The 15562-nt window shown below is 38.0% G+C and overlaps 2 protein-coding genes across 3 annotated transcripts in view; both read left to right on the plus strand.

The window, feature by feature from the left end:
• LOC144663363 (histone-lysine N-methyltransferase 2B-like) overlaps positions 1-7208 on the plus strand; it is a 34765-nt gene extending 27557 nt beyond the window's left edge. Inside the window, exons 27-33 of the mRNA XM_078524271.1 lie at positions 2120-2169; positions 2480-2602; positions 3379-3468; positions 3711-3840; positions 4374-4469; positions 6170-6237; positions 6775-7208. Coding sequence (XP_078380397.1) covers positions 2120-2169; positions 2480-2602; positions 3379-3468; positions 3711-3840; positions 4374-4469; positions 6170-6237; positions 6775-6880 — 663 coding nt within the window. The 3' untranslated portion in view covers positions 6881-7208. The remainder of the gene's footprint in view (positions 1-2119; positions 2170-2479; positions 2603-3378; positions 3469-3710; positions 3841-4373; positions 4470-6169; positions 6238-6774) is intronic.
• A 2346-nt stretch (positions 7209-9554) lies between these two features.
• The window catches only part of LOC144663359 (multiple epidermal growth factor-like domains protein 8), a 44959-nt gene continuing 38951 nt past the window's right edge, over positions 9555-15562 (plus strand). For both annotated transcript variants that reach the window (XM_078524267.1, XM_078524268.1), the window contains exons 1-7: positions 9555-10122; positions 10842-11005; positions 11945-12157; positions 12550-12730; positions 13437-13528; positions 14364-14577; positions 15028-15217. In XM_078524267.1, coding sequence (XP_078380393.1) covers positions 9951-10122; positions 10842-11005; positions 11945-12157; positions 12550-12730; positions 13437-13528; positions 14364-14577; positions 15028-15217 — 1226 coding nt within the window. In that variant the 5' untranslated portion in view covers positions 9555-9950. The remainder of the gene's footprint in view (positions 10123-10841; positions 11006-11944; positions 12158-12549; positions 12731-13436; positions 13529-14363; positions 14578-15027; positions 15218-15562) is intronic.

Genomic DNA, 15562 nt, shown 5'->3' on the forward strand with positions numbered 1-15562 from the left:
TTGTGACAGTTTCCCTTAAAAACATAGGCACGCTAAGCGTGCAGGAGTTGTTTTTTCGATTTATGGGGTGGTTTAGGGTGAAATTGGGTGATTGTCCTTTTGGGATGGTTTATGCCATGGGTTGGGCTATTTGTGTATGGCGGCCCACGGAGTCACTTTTTTGCACACAAAAAAAAATACGTGCATTTTGATACATCAGAACTGTTTTATTCAATACGTAAATTTTCATCATTTATTGAAAAACAAAAAACTAATTCAATTATCAAAATGTCACAAAATGGCACGTTCTTATTCTGTTTAAAGCGGTCATTTTGTTGCTAGCTTTGTAGCAACCGTAACGTGTTACTTTTGTTTGTTAGGGAATACTTTTGGCTTTTTGCCAAACACTGTAACATGATACCGTTGTTTTTCTCACTTTTGTAACATGATACCTTCGTTTTTTTTTAAAACGAACGTAACACGATACCCTTGTTTTTCTCGAAAAAGCCACGTCTCCATATAGTCATTGAACGAAAAGTACTGTAATAAACGAAGTAATAAACGAATCAAATCAAAAACAATCTCTTCGGGAAAGTTCTTTAAAGCGCAGTACACCTGGAGAATTTGTTTCCTGTCAGAACTGTTCAACAAAGATTTTGGTTCATTCACAACGTAAATTTTATTCAACAAACAAGAACTAATTGAGTTTTCAAATTGTCACGGAATGGCACCCTCTTATTCTGTTTTAGCTATCGATCGAAGTTGCTTTTAACAGCAAAGTACATACTTGTACCGGTTCATTAAATGTTTGAACGAGATGTTTTACAGTTGATTTCAGTTTACTTTGGCCGCCCGCTTTGCGAAGTTTGTTGGGAAATTGGAAACTTTGTTCCCAACTTCGGCCCGACTGAACTTTCCAAGTTTGGTAGTTGAGGAGAAACAAGACATGTTGCTCGAAAGTCATGGCGATTTCTGAACTCGAAGATTTTAGAACTTGTCAAGGAAAGTTGAAGTAGCTTGAAGTGCAAGACGTTTCGCATCAGCGATCACGCAAGTGATTTACCGATAAATAAATTTTATGCATGTAGAAATTTGCTCAAATGTTAACTTTTTTGTATGAAAACACATATTTAACGATTTCTGTGAGGAATAATCTTCAATTTCAAGTCTTCTGCGTTTGTCTTCTGGATGGTTTACCCATATGTAAAATTGATTTTAAGCCGACGCGACGCGACGAGGCAGGGAAGACTAATTTGTTCGAGACAACATGTTTACGGCTCGCTGAACATAAAAGTTTTTTATTTTTATGACATTTTTTTCCAACAGTTTAGCATAGCAAAGCCCATTTTGATAACATAATTACATAAGGTTTTTAAAAATTCGGGCTGAAGTTGGGAACTTTGTATCGAAGTTCGCAATTTGATTCGCAAACTCGCAACCTATTTGGCAACTTCGTAACAAACTTTCCAATTTCCCAACGAACTTCGCAAAGCGGGCGGCAAAAGTAATGACAACATTATTCTTGAAATCTGCTTTGAGCAAATGTTTTATGTAATTTTTACTACGGTCAGGAAAGCTAGCCTCTCCAAACGTACGCTCGAATAAGACGAATAACAAGTTAGTGTTGGGCCTTTTGCTCACGGCGTGTGCGTTGTAAGCAGGCGAGCGTTACGAAAAATGCTTTTTAATCCAGGGTTAATTCACAACTCACCGATTCCGCCTCCTTCTAATTATCTAAAATCTTCGAACGAAATCGCTCACTACAACTGTGTCAGATTGCTTCGCCTTTATAAACTGCAATTTGATTGGTTCTGATAGTACCTGAAATCTGATTGGTGTGACAAACAAACATACTTCACTGACCCACTGACCCACTGAGTGACTGATTCACGGGACATCGTGGCGACTAAGAGCTATTTTGAAAAAATAACTCAAAAATTCGATAAATGACGGCGCATAAATTTCATAAATCGGCTTTTTTTTGGCGGGCAAGATGGTTTGGCAGTAATCGTTACAATGGAGAACCCTGTTACACGAGACATCACGTTAAATGTTTATACTTGCGTCTTTCACCGATTGTTTTGTACACTCACATTATGTTTTAGAATTTCATTTTAAAGTCTTAATTTTTTTTCCGCAGCCTTTGAAAGAGAACCCACATGGTTGTGCAAGGGCTGAGGTATTCAACAGGTAAGCGAAAGAAAAACATGTTTGTCGACAAAGGCAGTTTAGTAAATGCCTATTTGCTTTCCTTGACCTAGCCTGCGAATACAGCCGCCTCTCATTCGCTTGTCTTGACCAATCAGAGTCCAGTTTCTATCTTGTTGACCAATCAGTTTTAATCTCAAATGATCCGTGTAGCTGCTCACCGCAATTTTCCCGCCTTTTTTCGTTTCTTGTGTCGACTCCCAAATTATGTAACACTGTTTTGTAGTATTTTGCACCGGTCGAGTAAGGAAGACAGTAATTTTATTTTTTTTATTTGGTATTCCTCTTTCAGAGCCAAAAAGTACGACATGTTTGCTTTCCTGGCTTCTGTTCACCGCGTGGCTCCACAGCTGGAAGAAAGTACAGAGGAGCAGGAGAACTCAGAACAGATGAAAGATGGACCGCTCACTGTCAAGTACGTGCAGCGCTGGTGCAAAATGCCATTGTGCAAAATAGTAAACCACCTTGTACAGCATAATAAACAGAACCACATGAAAATATCGCTCAACATCTTTTATTTGAATGGCCACACACAAGGGTTTTATCCACAGACTTGCTAGTTAGAACTACCCCGTACAGCATAATAAACAGTACCACATGAAAGTACTGCTCAATAGCTTTCATTTGAATGGTCACATTCTAGGGTTTCATTCACAGACTTAAAAGTTAGAACCGCCTTGTACAGCATAATAAACAGTACCACACAAAAGTAATGCTCAATAGCTTTCATTTGAATGGTCACATTCTAGGGTTTCATTCACAGACTTAAAAGTTAGAACCACCTTGTACAGCATAATAAACAGTACCACACAAAAGTAATGCTCAATAGCTTTCATTTGAATGGTCACATTCTAGGGTCTCATCCACAGACTTAAAAGTTAGAACCACCTTGTACAGCGTAATAAACAGTATCACATGAAAGTACTGCTCAATAGCTTTGTAGATAAGATATTTGTTTATTTATTTATTTATTTATTTGAATGGTCACACACTAGGGTTTCATCCACAGACTTAAAAGTTAGAACCACCTTGTACAGCATAATAAACAGTACCAGTGGCTTCGTATTTTCATTTTAAAAAACATCATTTTGAACGATACCGTTTTGTGTTACTATAGGGCACCAATAATCAGATTACATATTGTTCTACAAGTTCGTGAGTATTTTGAATAATTTTCTACTGATTTCACAGGCGCCCGACATGTCTGGACCTTCCTATGGCCATGAGGTACCGCCACCTTAAACAGTGTTCCTTTAACAAAGATGCTGTTGCTGTGTACAGGTATGTGTGCCATTCCCTCCCTCCCCCCTTCCGCCCTTAACTACATCCACTACCCCCTAAGGTGTAGACGGAACAGTATGCTTCTTCGAAACACCTAAACAGTTTGCCGTTGTTATTGTTCTTTTAAGTGGTCTAAAATTTTTTTCTGTCCTTTTTCTAAGTCTTTCCCATCTAATAAAAACATTAATCAGCTTGACTTATCCGAGGCTTTTTGTTATTTATGTTTTTTCCATTTAATTTAGGTCTCCGATTCATGGACGCGGTTTGTTTTGCACTCGCAACATCGCCGCTGGTGAGATGGTGATCGAGTATTCTGGAATGCTGGTTCGTTCGGTACTCACTGACAAGCGAGAGAAGTATTACGAGAGCAAGGTAAATATCTTGATACATACTTAACTTTTAAGATTCCGTTAAGATTACGGTGTAGTTTCCAGTAGTGTGCCAGCTCTTGTAAGCTTGTTATTCTACTCTAGTGTAGCAGTTGCTGTTGTTTTAGGGGGTGGGGCAATGTTCCTGTTGTTTGTTTTTTTGTTCTCTCAAAGGGTAACGAGCCATTCTGTAGAGGTTTATTTAATAGGTTTATATGAGACCCGTAACTTCACAGTGGCGGGACCAGACCTTCAGATAAGTGGGGGCCCGAACATCCATACCCTGAAATAAGGGCGGGGTGGGGGGCAGTCTCGAAAATAATTTTTTTCGGTCATACGGGCCTCTATTTGGCCTTAAAATAAGGTCCCCCCCCCCGGCCCCCTCCCCTAGGTCCGCCACTGCTTCAGTATTTACGTTACGCTTCAACCTTGAATGAAGTAAATGTTTTGGTCGTATATGGCGTAAACATAATTGCCTTAGCTGAGTCGTCTCCTTATTTATTTTTTCTTCCATTGATTTCACGTGTCTGTTTTCAGGGAATCGGCTGTTACATGTTTCGTGTTGATGGTACCTACGTTGTCGATGCCACAATGTGCGGGAACGCAGCTCGCTTCATCAATCATTCTTGTGAGGTACTGGACGCTAATTATAAGTAGCAATATAAATATTGTATATATCGGAAACAATTCCTTCCGAGATAGTATGGTAGAAATATATAACCTCTTCTGATTACATGCCTCCTGTCAAAGAAGCTGCGTCACGGGGATTTTGAGAATTTTTGGTCTAAACTGTTCTGAAATTAGTGGTAGGCATTTTAACCCATGAAGAGCATTATCTTTGAACATCCAAAGGAAGATATAACCTTAATTTGCGAGAGAAATCAAACCACGGCTATAAATATTGATTTATTGAAGACGCGCAAAAACAACTTGAAACATGTGGCCTTAATTTTTCAACTTGTAATCCATTTCCATCCAAGCCATCCGCAGCCAAAGACGCTTGTTAACAGTTTCAGTGCTCTAATATAACAATTCTTGATAATAATGGACCAATATGATGTATATTTTGGCTGTTCAAAAATCTGTTAAAATCCGTGACAAAGCCCCTTTAAAGAACCTTTGTATTTTATGTCGTTTAAGTATACTCAGAGAGTTGCGATGTTTATTCAACGACTGTATAACTTGCCTTTTGTTTCATATCGTTATGATTAGAGTTATACCATGCGAAATTCCTTTGTTCGTCTAAATTTTTCGGACGCAGCGACTCTTCCAAATAAAAACTAAACTACACGTTTGATGGGCTCAGCAATGAATCAAAGAGCTCTTCGAGCCACGACTAAATTTTTTTGCCAAGTTTAAAAGCTTAGTTTTCATTCCTTGAAAATTTATGAGCAGCAGGTGATTCAAACATTCCTTTGATGCACATGATAACAGATAAACGGCGGAATGTCAATTACATTGATATAAGATATTTTCGTCTCACGTGACTAAGTGCGCATAAGTAGCGCAGTCGGGTAGGCATCTGACTGCGGATCGAGAGGTCGCGAGTTCGAATCCCAGAGGAGAGAGTTTTTTTCTTTTTTCCTTTTTTTTTTCCTTTTTTTAACCCATAGCACTAAAATGGTTTGTTTATTATATCGCTCCGTAGGTATGCATTGCAGAATAATTTACATGTAGGCTGTTAAGTAATAACGCTGTAAAAAAAAATATAGTAGACTGATTCAGGTACAAATGTGATATTGTGCTGTTTCATCTGAAAAGCTTTTCCTTTTCTTGGGAACAAGCAGCCACGCACTCGATTTTAGCCAACGCTCTGGTTTCTAGATAGATCCATCGCTTATGAAGCTTATGTGAAACCCGATTTAGTTTTCGAATGCTCCTACATTCGACTACATGTACTACGCTAGCTAGAAAGATAGACACGAAAGTCATCGATCGATTAATGCAGATTACTGGCTCTCAATGTTCACTTTTTTGGCGGTCGATTACTTAATTCTTCACGTAATTGTCAGCCATATTTTGTTTCTTTGCTTCTGGTTTTTCTTGTAAACCCCTTTAAATTTAAAAGACCGCCTTTATACGGCCGCTTTTATACGGCCGCCTTGCTACACTATTTCTACAAGTATATCTGCTGGTCAGCGGAGTTGCAATGAGAAGTTTACAGATGATGGACCGACCAACCATGGCTACCCACAATACTCCTGAATAAATTCAGTCGTAAAAAGGGTGAATTCCTAAAAGACCTTATTATTATTCATATATTATGTGTTTTTTTGCGCAGGTTTCCACTTGCTATACTCGTGAAATAATTGTTTTTATGTTCTGTTTTTCAGTCTAACTGCTATTCTCGTGTCATTACTGTGGATGGGCAAAAGAAAATTATCATCTTCGCTTCCAGAAGGTATCATAATTCTTCCTTAGTTAAAATAAAAGATTTTGGATTTACTTCTTGAGTCCGTTCATTACTCCTTTCCTCCTTTAAAGACGATTTAAATGTTTGTAACTTTGTTGTTTGCGGGAAATGTTTGTTAGTGATAAATTTGATTTCACGTAACCGTGAGGTACAGCGGTTTTTCTAACAAATGTCCTAAAAACAAATCTGGCCAATCAGAACAAATGTGAAAATGTAATGAACCAATCAGAATACAATCAGTGGAAAGCGCGGGAAAACGCTTGTTGTAAGCCAAGTCACGATTGGATTGCTTTTGGCTTTGCTTGAAAAAAAAAAACACGTACGGTTTGATCTGATTGGCTAGTCACATTCTACGTGTTGCACATGTTCTATTGACGTCAGCTATCGTAAACCGCTCGAAGATATATAAATCCATCGTTTTCCTAGAATAGATTGCGTGACGGGCTCATACCTTCACAAAAGGCAAGAGAATATATTCTCCTGTTAAAGGAGATAACTGAAAAATTAACCTTCCTTTTCTTTCAGCATCTCAAGAGGAGAAGAGCTGACCTACGATTACAAGTTCCCAATTGAGGATGAGAAGTTGACTTGCCTATGTGCATCAAAGCATTGCCGCAAATACCTCAATTAATTATCTTTCTCTTCCCCTAAATTTCCTAATATAGAACTTTTTGTCAAATAGAATTTTATTTATGACGCAAATGTACAAAAGTAAGATGTAAAATATTTGTCTATGGCTTGTACAAGCATACTCTGAGTGTATTTAGTCTATTTACTATTTCTCAAACATTTTTTGTTTTCTCTTACGGACGCTTTCTGCATGTTACATGATATTTACAACAGATTTGTATTTCTTCGACGCGCCTAATATATGACAAATCAAAGGAAAATTATGTAACTTCATTGTAATAAATTATGAATATGTATGAGAATAAATTTTTAGTAAGACGCCTTGAGAAGATGTGTCAGTGCAAAAAACGGGCGATGTAATAGCCTGAGTATCAGGGGTTCATAAGAGGAGTGGGAGAGGTTCTTCGCTCTTTTTTTCCCTTTCCCCTTAGAAAAGCCTGATACTCAGGCTAGCAATGTGATAGATCCGTGAGCAAGTACTGTATGAAAAATTAAAATGGATAAATAAACATCGTAAGACTCGCTCCCGCTCTCGTTTGACTCTAGTCATGACGCAGGGTTTTGGACACGAAAAACGCGTGCGAGCGTCGCGAGAGTGACCAGGGGGTACTCCCTATAATGGCCTATACGGGGACGCTCCGCCCGAAAGGGGTACCTTTTTCATGCTTCAGGTATATAAAAGGGTAAGGATTGCACAAGTTTAGGTATATGAAGAAGTAGGGATACCCATCATTTACGTACCAAAAAGGACCTTCAGTTAAACAAATTAAATTCAGTTTTCCGTGCAGTACTGTTAAAAATTGCAATATCGCATCAATTGAGATTATTAAAATCAGACAATTTATTTAATTTCTTAATTCTAAACACACATCAGTGGAAATTTTAAGTGAATAACTTCTTAAGTTCGCAAATTTGGGGGTTTGTTAATGGACTACTGTGCGGAGTACTGTACTAAAAATAGTTGTGGTTTACCACAGCAAGACAAGAAAGGTCACGGAATCTTAACGCATAATTGCGATTCTCAAGGTTTTTAGTTAAGAGTTTTCGTTTCATTCAAAATAGTAATATTTCGGCCATCGCAAAAAGGAGTGAATACGAGGCACACAGAGCACGGTTAAGTCTCGGATTTTTGAATCGCGGTGTCTCGGGCTCGAATATGAGAAATATAGTTTCATTCTCGAATTTTAAAAGAGAGTCTTGGCATCTCGTGAGTCTATTAAACCCCTACCTTTGACTAAAACCGACGCCAGTGGTAGGAGCACACGAAAAAAGAGAGAGGTAAGGTTAAATATATTTGCAATGCCCGAGAAAACTAGAAAAAAAAAGCCTGGAGAGAAAGGCGAAAGGGAAAAAAATTAACTGCAAAAGAGGTGATTGCAGTAAAAAACATCAAAAAATCGGGGAAAAAAATGGATTTCTGGGGAACAATTACCCGGCCCCCAAGCCGATGGAGGGTAATTGCTTGAGCAACAGACTCGAGCCAACACAGGGGGAGAGATTATTCGGCCCCCAGACCATTAAGAATAATCCCTATAACGGGAAGGCTCGAACCCGCGACTCTGAGATGAACAATTGTATCAGCCGCGCGGCAGCCTATCCCAACTGAGCCATCTCGAAATCCCTTGGGCGCTTAGCAAAAAAATTGGCTCTGTATACTTGGTTGTAATTAACTTCCGCCGGATGTTGATTGTGATCGAGTGCGCACTAAGTTAAAATGAAAATGGCTAACTCCTCAAAAGAATTTGAATTCCAGCGTCCTTTTTGGCGGCAGTGAAACTAATTTCAAGCCTGCCAAACTCAACATCGCTCTATCCTCGAGCGATAACGGAGAGCGAAACAATTTTGGTCCAGAAAGCCGTCGTTGTCGGTGATTACTGTGTTCGTTTCGATGGCAAAATTTATTTTTTTTAACCGACTTCCTAGCCTGCGTTGCAGACGAACAAAATATACCGGGGTTTTGTTCGTCTGCAACGCAGGCTACCGACTTCCAAGCAACAAGAAACATTAAATTGTTTCCCGCAGGGTACGGTATGGAGTTCTTTTCTTTGCTTGAAGTATAAATCAGTTCAGTCTCACATATTTGGAAAGAAACCGTCGAGGGAAATTTGGTGTTAACGTCTATGAGATGTTTTTGTAAGCAAACTCGCCTAAATTTGAATACAAAATCTGATTAATACGTGCAAAACTCTTCTCGAGTACAGTCTAGCCAGGATCTCAAGCCCGGGTCTAGCCCCTTTGTAGGATATCTTTAAAGGAATCCACGATTCCTTATATGAGTCTAAGAAGATAAAGAGAAAAAGGCAACATAGACTTTCTATGCAGGAGCTCGATTATGGTCGATTATGGCTCCTGTTTCTAAGTCAATCACTGATTCTGTTTGGGAAAGTGTCCGGGAGGGGTGGTGGGAAGGGGTTATAAATATAAATAAGTCACACGTTTATCGGATATAAACACAGGCTGGGATGCGGTTAATAAGTTCAGTTACATCCTCCAGTACACTTGAAATGAAACGCAAATCTTGTATACTCTTACGTCAAATTGTTCCGAGATTTATCGATTTATTATGATTGACCGAGCTGGTAGTAAAACCTACCTAGCGGGAATCCCACGGGTATGCTGTATCATCACGACCAATGGACATCAGTCACGTGATCAAAATCGATCGCATATGAACCTTCGTGTTTACATCACCTTGAAGACAACTTTGGAAAACGCGAACATTCAAAGACTTTAGATACTCGGGATTCTAAGATATTACGTTGGAAATCATGCCAACAAAGAGTCATAGATGACCAAGATTTGTTAAGGAGCTTCCATAAGCGGCAAAATATGCCGAACATGTATGCTGGAAAAATCCTGAGCGCGAGTCACGACTCCATGAAAATCGAATATGGAATGTTGTAGCAAGCTTATGCGAAGTTGGTTTATTACGGTGCTTGTTTGAACGATAAACTTGGTGGAATGCCGTCGTTAAGAAGGAAATTATACTATTTTCTATTCTGAGAGAGATTTTTGGTGCTTCGTGTGACATTTCAGTGCTGAACGAAGACTTACAAAAGTTTGCATCTGAAATGGCGCTTCGCAAGTGGTTCACCGCAGCTTTGATTTTCGTGCTATTTTCATGCCTGCCAACTTCTCAGGCGAAATGTGGTGGGAGAACTATTTTAACCGATTTACAGGGAACTATCCACGATGGACCATCTGATTATCCAAGAAATACATTATGTGAATGGCTCATTAAAGGTAGGTAAATGTGTGATAGCAAAAAAACCCTCTAAAATACTGTATCAAGCTTAGTCTTTTTCCTGCTCAATGAAGCTACAGGAAAGAATTAAGCTTAGAGTACGATTCAAACAGGAAAATCTCTTTCAAGATTTTCTTCCTTTTATACAGATATACTTTTTGGTAGAAGATTTCGTTAGCTATTAAAATTGGGAAAACAAGCGATTAGGCATCGATTGAGCTCGATGTGAGAAGTTTTCGATTAGAAGGTGTCAGTAATTTTGTTTTCCGGTTTCAAGTTCTTAAAACATTACACGACAATTTCCGATATTTTAACCTGCTAGAAAGTTATTTTAAGAATTATAGTAAGCATGGAACAAAACCAAAGTTGAAACGAATGTGTGTTTTAGATGTAAAAGTTAGACTTTTACACGTCCGTGTAGATGCCCTCTATGATCTGGATGTGTCTTTTTATTCCAAGGTTAAATTATAATTTGCAGTACTGTTGCAAAATTGTGGTATTCCTTGTTTAGAATTGTTTTTTGTTTAATCGAAATTATTAGTATAATTTTGAGTATAATGAGTTTAATTTTGTTAACATAGCAATGGCTATGATAAATGTTACAAAACAAATGTTGGTTCATTTAATTGTTACATGTATGTCAACTAATGACATATGAGCACAAAACATTATTTTGCTGTATAGCACTAATTTTACTGTTGTTTTTTTTTTTCCTCAGGTCCATATCCAAATGTTTCAATAACATTAAAATTTATAGAATATATCACAGAGTGTTCATATGACTACATGTTCATTCATGACGGTGACTCGTACCTTTCTCCTCTTATTGCAAGCATCAGTGGAAATAATTCAGTGCAAACTGTCGTTGCACATTCAGGACAGGTAACTGAAGGTTCACAGCCTGGCTGGAAATAAATGAGCTTATTGACTGAGTTAGAAGGCTGGACAGTAGTGGGCTTGAGGTCACACGGTCCATGTATTATAACCAAGAACAAAAATTTGTGTTCAGCTTGACCTACATGTAACTCAGTCAATAAGTTCATCGAGCTAGATTTGTGTTGGAAAGTTGTGAAAATGTCTTGGTGAATGTTTTAAATAGCAAAGCGTGCGAGTGACGTCAGGACTCAGACAAGACTCAGACAAACAAACCGAAATTGCGGACGATTTTCCTAAAACACTTCTAAAACAGCCGGTATTCCTAAAACACTTTCATAAAATGAAAACTTTGCCTAGATTCCTTCTATTTCTCTCAGAACATGCTGATGGTTTTTGAGCCTCGTGGCAGTTATATTCATTTGCATTCTATTTTTTGACCTCACACGCTTTGCTATTGCACATAAAATAAAAAATAAATAAATTGTCTTTATTTTACGAGAGTAGCACATAACAGTCTTGCAACTGACAAACCAGTGGCCCTCGGATTCCCGATCGAATTGAAATTTAGAAGTGTTGATTTTTGTGGAGGGAGGAAAACTGGAGAACCCGGAGAAAAACCCTCGGAGCAAGGACGGGAACCAACAACAAACTCAACCCACATATGGCACCGGGCCGGAATCGAACACGGGTCACATTTGTGGGAGGCGAGCGTTCTCACCACTGCACTATCCCTGCTCCACATGCTAAATGAATTGTTGACATGTGTAAAGCTGGATGGCGTTTTCCAGACTGACACACATCAACCCTCCAGCCCTACATATGTTAGTAGGATTGTATAAGCAGGGTCATTAGAAGATGTGAAAGCTTCAGCTTGTCCTTGATTGTTCTCGATGCCACATGAAACCTCATCCAATAACTCTTTATAAAAACTCTTTTTCTTTGTAGATGCTAATCAATCTTTATAGCGATTATAACTACGTCCTCGATGGTTTCGTTGCTAACTACACAATAGAGAACTGTACCCAAGGATGTTCTGGTCATGGGATTTGTAAAGATGGCTTCTGTCAGTGTGATAACTTATGGCGCGGCAAGGCATGTGACTTAGAGGCATGTCCAACACTTTGTTTAGAAGGACAAGGACAAGGTCACTGTAATTATGTAAGTTGCTATTTTTATAAATACAATATTCAGGTAGTTTCAAATTCAATTTTTTGGAGTTGGAAGAAGCGGTGGTATTTTAGTTAATTCAGGGTCCCAAGTTTAATGCTCTAGGCCCAAAAAAGTGAAGCTCTTCAAAAGTCAGGTCTCTGGGCTCGGTGGAAGACATTCTCAGGGCTCTACATGACCTTTACCCTTGAGGAGCAAGTTAACTATTTCCTTTTATAAAATGAACTTAAAGAAATTGCATGCATGTGTACCATGTGCATTACAACAGGGTAATAAAACTAACCGATCATATTTCACACCCAATTCCTTTTTCAACATATAACAAAATTTAATTCAATGTATTATTAAATAAATGCTTATTTTTTTCTCAATTTAATTTACAGTCCCAAGGTCACTGTGTGTGTAACCATGGCTTTATCGGAGAGTCCTGTTCTCTTTCTACGCTAACTGATTTCAAGTCCAATAACTGGTTCACCATTTCATCAACATCATTCATTTTTAGCCCCAGGATAGCACATTCTGTTGTTTACATTAAGAAAAGTGATACACTACTTGCTTTTGGAGGTTTGTACAGAATATGTGTTGAGTATAAATTATATGTTAACTTAAAGGGGCTAGGTCATGATATTTTAGGTAATTCTATTTATTTATTTTAATTAAATATGAGCTCCAAACTTTAATATTGTAGAGCAAAAGTCTTTTATTGGCAAAATCGTGGCCACATAACAAACAAGGATGATTTTCAAGCATTGTAAATGACACTTTCAAACCAATTGAGATAAACTTGGAAAATGTCCAGCCAAAGTTTTTCAAGTTTACCCGAACACATTGCTCTAAATTAATATTTTCACATTTTGCCCACCCATGCCCCTTTTTGGCCTTTTTGTGTTTCTTTTGAGTTCTTTTACAGTTTTTGTGATATTTCAGTTAATTATATGAACAGTTGGTCAGTGCTGAAATTGCCTAAAGTTGCATGATTTAGCCCCTTTAAGAGTTGTCCTAGGTTAAAATTTGTGTAAACTTACAGGTACATGTAGTAAGAGGTATTACATGTAGTAATAGTATTGTGACAAGATGATTTAGGTATTTTGTTTTGCACAAAATTAAAATGCTGCATTCAACAGTTGCACTTTTCGATATCGTGAACTCTACTTAAATCAGTAGTTACTTCTTTGCTGCCATTAAGCATTAAAAGAAGGCCTCTCAGGAAACAGAAGTTTGCAAGTTCTCACATGTAATAAAATCTCTTATGTTTTATTCTTCCTTTCAGGTTATTCTTTAAATACAGTCTTTGACAACTTGCTGCAGTTTGATTTTACCACAAGTCTGTGGAGTGAGCTTCACGCTGGATCTCCTAAACCTGTAAGTGACTCATCACTTTCATTTCACAAATAAAGTTTTCAATTCTCTTTACTGGCTGCTATAAACTTCTTTAGATATCAGTTCCGAGAATTTGCAGTAATACTTGGAGAGGGTGTCCTCTATAGTTGATGATTCTCTTTTCACCTGCCTGCTTCACCAAAAGGCGAAGTAAAATGTTTTTTTTTTTTTAAAAATTATAAAAACGATTTATTTTATTGTCCTTTTTTAGAAGAATTACTGATTAGGTAGCTAGGGGCCTTAAATTTTTGTTAGCTTGTCTGAATATAGTGGTGTACCATGAGTCCCAAGTCTGAGGAAAAGAACCCTTATCAGTCGGCTGAGAATAATTTTTAAAGTCATTAAAGTGATTTGAAGACCAAGTGTGTTAAGCAATGTTTGAGCCTCTTTCTGGGGCCATAACTAGCAAGAGTCAAGACAAGGCACTTGCCTAGTCTAGATTGTCAACCAGAATAAAAAACAAGATAATGTTTAGTTAGAAAAAAATTCCCCTTTGGACAAGTTTGATTTTTTTTCAAGAAATACTTTATAAAAATGTATAAAAAAGTGTTTCAGAGCTTCTAGTTTTTTAAATTTTCTGGACGGCATGCCCCCAGAACCTCCAAGCAAGATCTTGTCTTGTCTTTACCACACGTCTGGTTATGGCTCTGCTTTCATGAGACTTGACATTCCTCATGTGTTGTTTCTTTCTTGGTTGAAAGCATCAGTCAGTGAGAAATAAAAAATACTGATCACTCTTGAGGATTTAAGGCTTACATGTACATGTAATCGAACTGCTGCTTGAGGACTTAAAACGAAATCATATTTTTTGTTTCAGGTTGGGCGTTTCTCTCACTCTGCAGGTCTATATCTTGATAGTATGGTTCTGTTTGGAGGTGAATTACAAAATGGCAGCCTTAATAATGATCTTTGGCTTTATAATATAACTCAAAACAAATGGACAGAGCTTGCCGTGAATGATGTCACCAAACCGCCTCCTCTGGCTGAGCACACTGCTACTATAGTGGATGATAAACTTTATATTTTTGGTGGTGAGTGTTGACTTATAGATTTTTCACCAGCGCAGCTAAAGTGTCCAGTAACAAATTGTTCAATTAATAGGTGTCCAATTACAAAGTTTTCATGCTGACCATATGTGCGCTCTTTATTTGGTTCCTTAAAATTGTGACTGAATGCTCCTTGATATTCCTAAAACCTTTCATTTTAAAAATGACTTTTTTTGTCATAGTGAGGATAAATCCTCAACAAGATTCCCTGGTCTAAGTTTTTCCTTGAATTTTGTTTTACTTATGTTTAACTGGCAAAGTACTTCATGTCGTCTAATTCTGTCTGTAATCATACTCTTGATTTAACAAATCGGACCCCCGCTACAAAGTCCTCTGAATTTGTTAATCACTTACAGCCTGAACTGGACTCCACTCAGTCCTGTTACCATTATAAAGCACCAGTAAGACCGTGACCACGTTTCTCTTTAACAACAGGTCGTACCATGAGTGACCCATTTTCTTCAGCTATGTACTCGTATTCCTTATCAAGTCAAACTGGTTGGACAAAGATTCTATATAACAGAGGGAATGAACTTCATTTGCGCATGCTAGGACACACAACAGTTTATTATGCAGATCTGCGGTCTCTTATTGTCTTTGGAGGATTTGTTCCTAACAGAGCCAGGTACTGTTAAGTCTCAAGCTCTGCCTTTGAGTTTTTAGGTGTGTAATTGTTTTTTTACAAACTGCATTACCCCTGCATTAAACCTATCCTATGGAAGGTTTTCTTTGGCTTTATTCCCCCACCCCTCCTGAAATTCCAGTTTGGCTTCATACTTAACTTAAGAAATTTTTGCTTTTGAGATCCCCATCCCCTACCTCCTCAAAATTTCCAATGACCTTCTATGGTATGGGTGCAGACATTTTCTGGAGCCACACATGAAATTTTCTATTTTTTGGAGGTATCTTACACAGGGCTTTAAATGAGACCTGCAACAAACCCTAGCTCCATCAGGTATTCTGTCATGAA

The sequence above is a fragment of the Oculina patagonica genome, chromosome 8 (genome assembly GCF_052425735.1).
Source record: "Oculina patagonica isolate OP01 chromosome 8, crgOcupat, whole genome shotgun sequence".
NCBI classification, from domain to species: domain Eukaryota; kingdom Metazoa; phylum Cnidaria; class Anthozoa; order Scleractinia; family Oculinidae; genus Oculina; species Oculina patagonica.